This window comes from Dipodomys spectabilis, unplaced genomic scaffold, assembly GCF_019054845.1.
Source record: "Dipodomys spectabilis isolate Male_0828 unplaced genomic scaffold, ASM1905484v1 ptg000051l, whole genome shotgun sequence".
NCBI lineage: Eukaryota > Metazoa > Chordata > Mammalia > Rodentia > Heteromyidae > Dipodomys > Dipodomys spectabilis.
This window is the reverse complement of record NW_024870728.1, coordinates 2,422,130-2,432,572: the sequence shown is the minus strand read 5'-3', so window position 1 is coordinate 2,432,572 and position 10,443 is coordinate 2,422,130. Positions and strand designations below refer to the sequence as shown.

At 39.9% G+C, this 10,443-nt stretch overlaps 1 protein-coding gene across 1 annotated transcript in view; it reads left to right on the top strand.

Annotated features, from left to right (window-relative positions):
- Psmd1 (proteasome 26S subunit, non-ATPase 1) overlaps positions 1-10,148 on the top strand; it is a 102,041-nt gene extending 91,893 nt beyond the window's left edge. The window contains exons 21-25 of the mRNA XM_042679019.1: positions 228-320; positions 1,608-1,694; positions 2,251-2,397; positions 8,470-8,625; positions 9,927-10,148. Coding sequence (XP_042534953.1) covers positions 228-320; positions 1,608-1,694; positions 2,251-2,397; positions 8,470-8,616 — 474 coding nt within the window. The 3' untranslated portion in view covers positions 8,617-8,625; positions 9,927-10,148. The remainder of the gene's footprint in view (positions 1-227; positions 321-1,607; positions 1,695-2,250; positions 2,398-8,469; positions 8,626-9,926) is intronic.
- Positions 10,149-10,443: the final 295 nt, after the last annotated feature.

Genomic DNA, 10,443 nt, shown 5'->3' with positions numbered 1-10,443 from the left:
TTGCTAAAAACGTAAAACTTAAATCTTGATTTTTTTAATTTTTTTTTTTTTGGTTAGTTGTGGGGCTTGAACTCAGGGCCTGGGTGCTGTCCCTGAGCTCTTTTGCTCAAAGCTAGTGTTCTACCACTTTGAGACACAGCACCACTTATAGAACTTAAATCTTGATGCTAGTTGTTTAAATGGAGATTTTTGTTTTACTTATTTACAAAGTTCTTTCATTTCTTCAGATGCCGAAAGTTCAGTATAAATCAAACTGTAAACCATCCACATTTGCATATCCTGCCCCTCTGGAAGTTCCAAAAGAAAAAGAAAAGGAAAAGGTAGGATCCTATTCCTTTGAGCAGCCTATTATATTAGGGGAGCCATGGTGTTTTAATTGAGGTTATTTTTACTTCATTAATCCTTTTCTTCTTGGTATCTAAGTCTCATGTTGTCAGAATCCCAACTTGTGTCTCTCTGAAAGTGTTCTCTGCACATGCCAGTGTAAGTGTATCTGCACTGTGTGTCTGTGTGCAACATACATAGTCATTCTTTTACACGCTCTCTTATTTCTCCTTTAACAATATAGCCTTAATACTTTCAGTGTATATAGATCTTACTTTTCCACAAGCTGCAGAGCAGTACCTTCAAGTATAAATGTTACCAAGTTATCTGGTGTACATTTAAGATTATTTCTAATTTGTCTCTACTACAAATGAAATGAAAATTCTTTTTTGTACATATACTTGTGCACTTATGCAAGTACATCTTCCTGTCAGAGATAGACTTAACTGTGCAATTGTTTGATCCACAGTAATGCATGCTTCCTAATTGTGTAAGTGTTAATTTGCTTTTCAAAATGGATATAACATTTATATTCCTGCAATAACTTTATAGGACACTCAATGATAATGTAATAAAGGTAGATGCATTTAGAAGACTTCACTTGCCTATGAAATTATACCCAGTAAAACTATCCTTTCATAGTACTTACATTTGGGAAAATGGCCCATTTCTTTAGATATATTCTTTCATATTACCCCGTTGCAGATTATTTACTATGATTGGTTTGTGAGAAGGAATAATTATATAATTGACCAGATTCATGAGTGGTAGGAAACAAATACACTTGCTTCAGATCCCCTCTGAGGTACTAACACATCTGCTTATTGCTCGGCTTTCCAAAATCCTGTTTCACCTTGGGTTTGCTACTAGTCATCCACTGTATATTGCCATTACAAGGCATCCTGTCATGAGAACATCTCTAGACTAGAGGAAATTTTTATGTCCTTCAGACCTTTCCCTATAAAGCAAGAAAGGATATAACACTCAGATCTCTCATCTGAGAAGTAGGGCAGCAATTCCTATCCAGGTTAGGCTACAGATCAGAAAAGATAAGTGTTGTGTTGGAAATATCCTCCAGGAACCAAGATTCACCTGATGACAGTAGTAGTAAATTATATAAATAAATAACCTACTTGCTTTTCCCATGTATTCTCCAATTATGTTGTGCTTTATAATTCTTACTGCCAGGAAACAAGAGAATTCAGGAAATGGTACTGAATTCTCTTTGAGCTTGAATCGTCATCTGTAGATAAAAGATCACAATAATTTACCTTGTTCTCTAGGTTTCTACTGCTGTGTTATCTATTACTGCCAAAGCTAAAAAGAAGGAAAAGGAAAAAGAAAAAAAGGAGGAAGAGAAAATGGAAGTGGTAGGTATACCTTAGTGGCTGTATGGGTTAGATGTATCTTAATTCTTCATGATCCAGTCTTTATTATTTAAATATTATTATGCTTTGTTTATACTTTTACAAATGTAATTATTCTCTTCTCAGCATACAGATTCACATCCTATTAGAAAGGAAAATCTAAAGACTATCCATTTGTGGGAGGAATGAAAGGGCACCAATCAGGAATGAGTTCCTAGACAAAATGACAATTAAAATGAGTTTAGTGGGGCAGAGTAGGACTCTCAGCAACCAAGATGCTAGTAGGAGTAAGAAAAGTCCTTTGAGAATGAAGGATTATCCTTTGTTTCAGTAGATCTTCTTTTTCTGATCTCTGCTGATAGAAAAACCTAATCCTTTAAGACCAAGTCAAATACCTTTCTTAGCCTACACAAAGTTTTTCTCCCTTCTGAGTCTGGTATCCTTTAACTCATACTTTCATTGTATCTATTTCATTGTATCATACTTTCATTGTATATTTTGTACCTAGGAGTTGCTCCCAAAAGTGAACATTTATTGAGTTGTCTTTTTCTCTCACTAGGATGAGGCAGAGAAAAAGGAAGAAAAAGAGAAGAAAAAAGAACCTGAACCAAACTTCCAGTTATTGGATAATCCTGCTCGAGTTATGCCTGCCCAGCTTAAAGTCCTAACCATGCCAGAGACCTGTAGATACCAGCCTTTCAAACCAGTAAGTAACCGTGGCTCTAAGAGCTGTATATGCCAGTGGGATACTCATGTAGATATGATACACAAGACTGAATCCCAAAACATTGGAACAACTTTACTTATACTAGGAAACCTACTCTTAGCAAAAGAAAAGACATTTCCTGATGCATCTAGATTTTTAAGTTCTTTGCTTTTCTCTCTGTAACCCTATAAACTCCTTCCCTTTTGTGCCACAGACTTGTATAGAAGTTGCTAAGACAGCATGGTGATTAGGAACCTAAACTGTAGAGCCAGATATGCTGGGTTTGAACCTTGGTTCTAGCACTCACAGGCTATGTGACCTTAGCCCATATACCATTCCTGTTTCCCCTCACTTTCTCCTATGTAAAACAGGGATGAGTGTCTCTTAACTACTAAGGCTGTGGCGTAGATCAAATAAGCTAGTCCCCAAACCCTAGGAGGTAATCACCATCATGATTACTCTGTTACATTTGATTGCCTTCTAGAGGGAGAAAAAAATCTTCATCATTGTTTATCCCAAGGATGAATGTTGGTGTTAAAAGTGCTTCAGAAACTTTAGCAACTGTTTTTATGTTCCATATTTTGAACCTACAAAATGATAAGTCATCCATAGAATCATTAAAGACATTCAGATGTTGAGTCTGTCTGATTCATAGATGAAATTTCTAGATCTTTATATAAAAGTAAGCTTGTTTTTTTTTTTTGTTTTTTTGTTTTTGGTCATGGGGCTTGGGTGCTGTCCCTCAGCTCTTCAGCTCAAGGCTAGCAAGTCTACACTTGAGCCACAGCACCACTTCTGGTTTTCTGGTGGTTAATTGGCGATATGAGTCTTGTGGACTTTACTGCCCAGGCTGGCTTTGAACCATGATCCCCAGATCTCCACCTCCTGAGTAACTAGGATTACAGACGTGAGCCACCAGCACCCTGCTGTAAACTTATTCTTAAAAGTCAGAGGTGACTCTTACCATCAGTTATGAGCCAACATCTGGCCTGACTAGATTATCAGCTACAAGAGACAAAGGCAAGAAACTGAAAATAGTGTATGCAATGGTTTAGGGCTGGAAGTAGATGTAACTGGGTTTTAGCTCTTTGATAATTTCTTAGCCATGAAATCAAGACAAGCTGTTGAATTGTTTGTGTTTCAGTTCTTCGTCAGTGAAATTTATATGGAAGTAACTTTGGGGGATGCTGTAAACATTAAATAGGTTGTTGCTAATAAAACACCTAAAATTGTGCTTCCACTGATTTAGTACTACCTCACCTATAGTAATAATTGAGTAAACTGACAACCCCCAAAGATATGTACTCACTGTCTGAGCTGCAACTCATTTCATTGTAGTGGTATGTTCCACTTACAGCATCTGTGAATTTCTCTTGCCAGTTGAGATATATCTTAAACAGATATATTAAGGCACAACTAGTAAATACTTGAGGTACATGAGATACTTAATTGTGTATGTGTGCATGTGGACACACATAACTGTGCATGTGTGTATGTGCCCCAGTACTAGAGCTTGAACTCAAGGCCTGGACATGGTCCTTCAGCTCTTTGGGTAAAGGCTGGTACCCTACCACTTGGGCCACACCTCTACTTTCAGTTTTTTTACATGGAAGTCTCATGGACTTCCCTAGCTGGACTGATGTTAAGCCATAATCCTCAAATTTCCACCTTCTGAGTAGCTAGGATTAAGGCATCAGCCACAGAACCCCCCTAGAGATAGCCCCCATTTTTGAGTTTTAAAGAACTAAAATCATAAAGACATGTTCAAGGCCATGAGGCTGTATGAACACACTGGTAAACTACAATTTGAAATTCAGTGATTGTTGAGCTTATGCTCAAAATACCTCTCAGACAGCTATAACAGTCAATCCATCTGTGGATGTGCAAACAGATGTAGAGACTAAGGTAGAGTTGTCAGAGTTGTCATCCATTAGCTGAGTAATAACCTGAACAGAGATAACAGTGGCAATACATATAAGATATGGCTAGACACACCTGTAAACCTACTTACTTAGTAGCCTAAGATCTTAAGAGCAGGGTTCAAAGCCAGCCTAGGCAGAAAAGTCCATGAAACAGATCCAGTTAACCAGCCAAGAGCTGGAGCTGGAGATGTGGCTCAGGTGGTGGAGAACCAGTCTTGAGTGAAAAGGCCATCCCAGGTGCCAGTAATCCTAGCTACTCAGGAAGTGGAGATCTGAGGATTACAGTTCAGAAGCCAGCATGGGTGGGAAAGTCCAGGAGACTCATCTCCAATTAACCATCAGGAAACCAGATACAGTGTTGTGGCTTACTGGTAGAGTACTAGCCATGAACAAAAGGGAGAAAAAAACAAAACAAAAACCTCAGGGACAGTATCCAGGCTCATAAGTTCAAGCCCCATGACTGACAGAAAGGAAAAAAGCAGAAGAAACAGCCAAGAAAGAGCAAAAGGCCCTGAGTTTCAAGCCCTAATACCAGTATAATTAATTTGAATGGATAGATAGTAGGTATATTAGAGAGAAAAGAGAGATGTTGGCAAGGATGTAATCATATAAACTATTACTTACTGTAGAAAAGTTTTAGGAACTCTGAGAAATAAAAACAAGGTTTTTTGTTACTTTGGTTTTGGATATTTTTCCTTTTTTGTTACTTTTTATTTCTGTACCTTTTGTCTTATATATAAGACAAATGGGGTGTGTGTGTGTGTGTGTGTGTGTGTCTGTCTGTCTGTCTGTCTGTCTGTCTGTCTGTTTTGGGGAGTGTAAGGAGGAGCACAGAAATGGTGGGAAAGAGTGTGAACAAATGCAGCAGTGATACTCACTAGACACTGTTGACGTGAACTACACAACTTGTAGGGAAGAGAGATTAGAAGAGAAAAACTGGGAGAAAATGAGGGAAGAGGTGACACTTCAAAAAGAAATGGACTCATTACCTGACATATGTAACTGTAACACCTCTGTACATCCACTTTACAAGAATAATAAAAATACAATTTTTAAAAATAAAATTAGGGGCTGGGAATGTGAAGTGCTTACCTAATATGCAAGAAGCCCTGAACCACATAAGTAGAAAAGGCCAGAAGTGGCACTATGGCTCAGTGGTAGTGCGCTAGCCTTGAGCAAAGAAGCTTAGGGACAGTGCCTAGGCCCTGAGTTCAAGCCACAACACTTACAGGGAAAAAAAAATTAAAAAATTCAAAAAAAAAGGGGAAAGTTTTGGCAGTTCCTCAAAAAGTCAAATTTAGTCTTAGGTACATGAAAATGGTGCAAGTAAAATGAAAGAAACTTGTACATTAATGTTCATATCATCATTCTTTTTTTTGGGTCTGGTAGTGGGGCCTGAACTCTGGGCCTGGGCACTGTCCCTCAGCTCTTCAGCTCAAGGCTAGCGCTCTACCACTTGGGCCACAGCGCCACCTCCAGCTTTTTTTCTTTTTTTTGCTTATATGGTGCTGAGGAATCGAACCCAGGGCCTCAGGCATGCAAGGCAAGCGCTCTACCACTGAGCCACCTTCCCAGCCCCCATATCATCATTCTTTATAACAACCAACAATGGAAGCAACTCACATGTCCATCCATTGATGAGTGAATTGATAATGATATATATGATGGAATATTATGCAGCCATTGTAATGACTTGACTATAGTATGTTCAGACATTGCAGAAGTATTAAGTGAAAGAAGCCAGACATAAAAGGAGACATAATACATAATTCCATTTAGAGGAAATGTTCAGAATAGGCAAATTGATAGAGACCAAAGTTAGATCAACACTTTCCAGGGCACAAAGGGAGAGTGATCGTAGTCGCTGAAAGGTGCAGGGTTACTGTTAGATTCGTGCAGATGTCATCAGGTCAGATAGTAGAGGTTGCTACCCAGATTTGTGTATGTACTAAAACTTTTACCTTAGAAGAGTGAGTTTTAGGGCTGGGAAGGTGGCTCCGTGTTAGAGGGCTTGCTTTGCATGTGTGAGGCCCTAGGTTTGATTCCTCAGCACCACATAAACAGAAAAAGCTGGAAGTGGCTCCAGTGGTAGAGTGCTCGCCTTGAGATGAAGAGCTGAGGAACAGCACCCAGGCCCAGAGTTCAAGCCCCACGACCAACTCCCCCCCCCCCCCCCCAAAAAAAGTATGAGTTCTTTACATATTGTATGTCAGTGTACAGTGTGTATGTGAAGAAGGAACTCCTGGTGTCCCATGCCCACCATCAATGGCGAGGTCATCAGATCCTTCCTTAGATGATTGTGTGGAGTCGGCAGCTGTGTGCTGTGCTCCTCTGCTTCATAGGAAATGTGCTCTGGTCTGTGTCTTCAGTTGTTCTTATATCTTATTCCCTCCTGAGTGTGAACTTTCTCTCCAGGCTATGAAGCATTAGTAAACCTGCATTGCTATGGTGATTGTTGCAGAATTTGAGTTGGGTTATTTTTGTTCCTGTTAGGGTTGAAATAGTCATATCCTGGAGCTACATGTTTCCAAAGCCTAAGCAGTCCTTTTGTGCATGGGCATTCTCTTCTGTTTGGTAGAAGCTCATCTCCATTTGGTTAAATTTTCAAGCCTTGGAAGATCAGGGCAGTGGTTATAAACTCTGTTCTTGTCCTGGGAATTGGCAGTAAGGCAGAGTCTATTAACAAAATGCATTTTTTTTTTTTTTTTCAAGAAAAGCAACCTTGTTGAGTTATGGACTCATATTTGTGGCTCTGTATGTTGGGAGGGGGAAGGAGTTGGCAGTTCACAAAGGCACAGCAGGTTTGCAACGTGGCAGGGCAGAATGGTGGAGAGTGAAAATCAGATTAGGTTCAACTACAGAGACAGCTGTAGGCATGTGAGTCATTTCACTGATGAGCCTGTGCTGTTTTGCCTGCCCAGAATGTGCTGTGGTAGAAATACACTTTTCCCAGATGTACCCACCAATATTGACTGATTAAATTAGGGAGCACAGCTTTCCATTTCCTTTGACACAGGCAAACAAACAGAATGAGATTAGCACACCACAGATGGTCAGAGAGTTTGATGTTTGGTTTTACCTTCTGCTAATATATTGAGAGACAGCTGAATAGAACTGCCCCCGGCCGTCTACTTTTCTTTCGTTCCCATGTGTCTTCTCGTTGGCTTGCATCACAGAACTTAAAGAGATTACAAAGAAACATGAAGGTGTCTTTGCTGTGTTATTTTCTCCATCATTCTAGAATTTCTGGGGGAAACTTGGCTTTTTATATACTTCGGATCCAAAATGATGGCCAATATGCTATTTAGTCATAATTTTAGGTTTCTAATACTGTTCATATCAATGATTCATATCAACTGAGAGCTTGTTAAAGGCAGATCGAGAGTGTAGCAGTTTTTTTACTTTTGTGTATCTATGTGTGATGATGATGGTGGTCAAAGGCTGTTGCACTGGAATGCACTGGAATGCCAGATTAAAATAATAAACATTCAAGGTTGGAGGCTGTGGCTCAGGTGTGAAAGCATAAGCCAGTGAGCCAAAACATCAGATCAAGAGTTCAAATCCCAGTCTCAGGAAAAGAATAATAAATATTGTACCTGCAGTCAAAGTAAAGTTACTCATTAGGTCTTTGGGTAGGAAACATTTCCTAAATTGAGATGCAACATTCAAATAGAGCTGCCTTTAGAGCTATTGGGATGAAGTTTTTGTTTGGGTTTTTTTGGTTGTTTTTTGGTGCCAGTCCTGGGGCTTGAATTCAGGGCCTAGGTGCTGTCCCAGAGCTTATTTTGCTCAAGGATAGTTCTCTACCACTTGAGCCACAGCTCCATTTTCAATTTCCTTGATAATAAAGTAGAGATGAATCTCACAGAATTTCCTGTCCAGGGTAGCTTTAAACCATGATCCTCAGATCTCAACCTTATGAATAGCTAGGATGACAGGCATGAGCCACTGGGACTCAGCATAGGATATGTTTTTAAATACTACATAGGGGTTATATAGCAGTTACAGGGTAAAGATTTACCCTGGTGTGGCTTCCCCTCAGTCATTTCCTGGCAAATCACCAAGCACCGTTTATCAGGTCCCTGCCTGCCCTTGTAAGTTGTAGAGCATCTGGAAATGTGAGTGAGGCTCATGCTGCGCTGTGTTTCAGCTCTCCATTGGGGGCATCATAATTCTGAAGGATACCAGTGAGGACATTGAAGAGCTGGTAGAACCTGTAGCCGCACATGGCCCGAAAATTGAGGAGGAAGAGCAAGAGCCAGAACCTCCAGAACCATTTGAATACATTGATGATTAAGGACCAGAGGTGAGTGCTCACCAAAACCACTTACAAGGGAAAGCCCCTTCATCGAGACCTTACAAATGCATTGTACAAAAACGTGGTCTCACTTTTCCTCTTCTTGTGTGCACATCTTATGTATCTAAAACTTCCCCCCCTTTTTGACCCCTTTCTGCATATGGAACCAAAAATTCCCTTTTTCTTTCTTCTTTGACTCTCGCCCCCAATACTCTACCTTGTTATTCAAAGTGGCTGGTCTGTAACTATTTTTATAGTTTCATAAGGAGATAGGAAGCTTGCTGCAGAGTGTATCTTCCATGAAGAAAAATATCCTGTGGAACCACACAGTTTGCTTAGTGATGAAATTGATTTGCATTCCACTCTAAGCTCCTTGCTCTGGGTCATTTAGACATAGAGGGCCATTGGTCTGAAGGTCACACTTCAGAGGCACACCAGCAGCCTAATACTGATTTATTTAATGGACCAATTGTACATCAAAGCTACTAAAGACATGTTACTTCTAGAATTTTGGAATAATAGTTACCACATATCTGAAGGTACATGTGATTGATTTATAATCAGATTTTTTAAATGATTTGTACTATTACAGTTTTAGAAAAGCATGAATTTATTATTCTTTAAGGAAAACAAGAACTTTATCTTAGTCTGCTAAAATATAAAAATACATTTAGGGTTGGGAGCATGGCTCAAGGTCCTGAGTTCACACTCCATTACTCTTTCTCCAACTCCCCCCACCCCCCCCAAAAAAAAACAAAAAACATTTTTGGTTGCAAATCTAGCATGGTAAGTGTTACACACTGATAGCAATTTTACAAAAATCTCAGCCACATATTAAGACAGAATCTTTGCTATTAGTAGGAAAATGTATTCATGCCTCAGAGAGTGAGGCAGAGTAGGGGAGATATATATACTGCTTTCGCCACCACCTAAACCTGCCATTGAGAATTAGCATTCAGCCTTGGTTTCCTAAGTTTTATTCACCAAGCATGCAACAGTGTATTGTGACTGCTCAGACCATGACAGATTGACCTCAATCGCTCAGCTCAATGCAGCCTTTCTTGGTTCCTCATGGAAACCTCCCAATTATGGACTTCAAGGCAGCTAACTGTGGAACAGCTTAGTGGTCTCTTGGTAAGAATCAGCTTCTTGAACAGATTGTCTCTGGATGCAGAAGCAGAGTTGGGGACTGGTTCTAGATAACAACCGCTGGTAGTTGTATGTTGGGGGGAGGAGGAGTTGTTTTTAAGTAATTTTGAAACAAAGTATGATGCCAACTCCCACCACCACAACCCATTCTTCTTTCCCAGGATCTCGTTGGCTTACCTGAAGAAGACTCCAGGCTCACCTTGGAAATGCCCGTGAGGGACCTTGTGCTGAGACTGCCACTCAATGCATGTATCATTGCCTCTGCGCTCATCTGAAGAACCTTGTCTCCAAGTCTTTGGTTGAAGAGAAGATATATGACTATTTAGTGTGCTCTTTCACAGAACTTGGTTTTGAAATAAATATATTAAAATCTCCAGACAAGACATCGTTGGTTTGTTTTTCAGTCTGTGATTTTTTTTTTCCTCCCTCTAAAGCCAGGCATGGTGCCTAAGGCAGATTGATCTTGAGTTTGAGACCAACCTGAGCTAGGAATAGACTCTGAAGAAGAGACTGTTTTTTTTCCCTCTCTCACTGTGCTGAGGATGGAACCCAGGGCCTTGTACATATTAAAAGTAAGCAGTCTATTGTTGAGTTACATCCCTGGCCTAGGAGCTAGGTTTTAAGTCAGAAAAACCAACTCCTGGATAGCTCAGCCCTAACATAATCATCTACCATCTT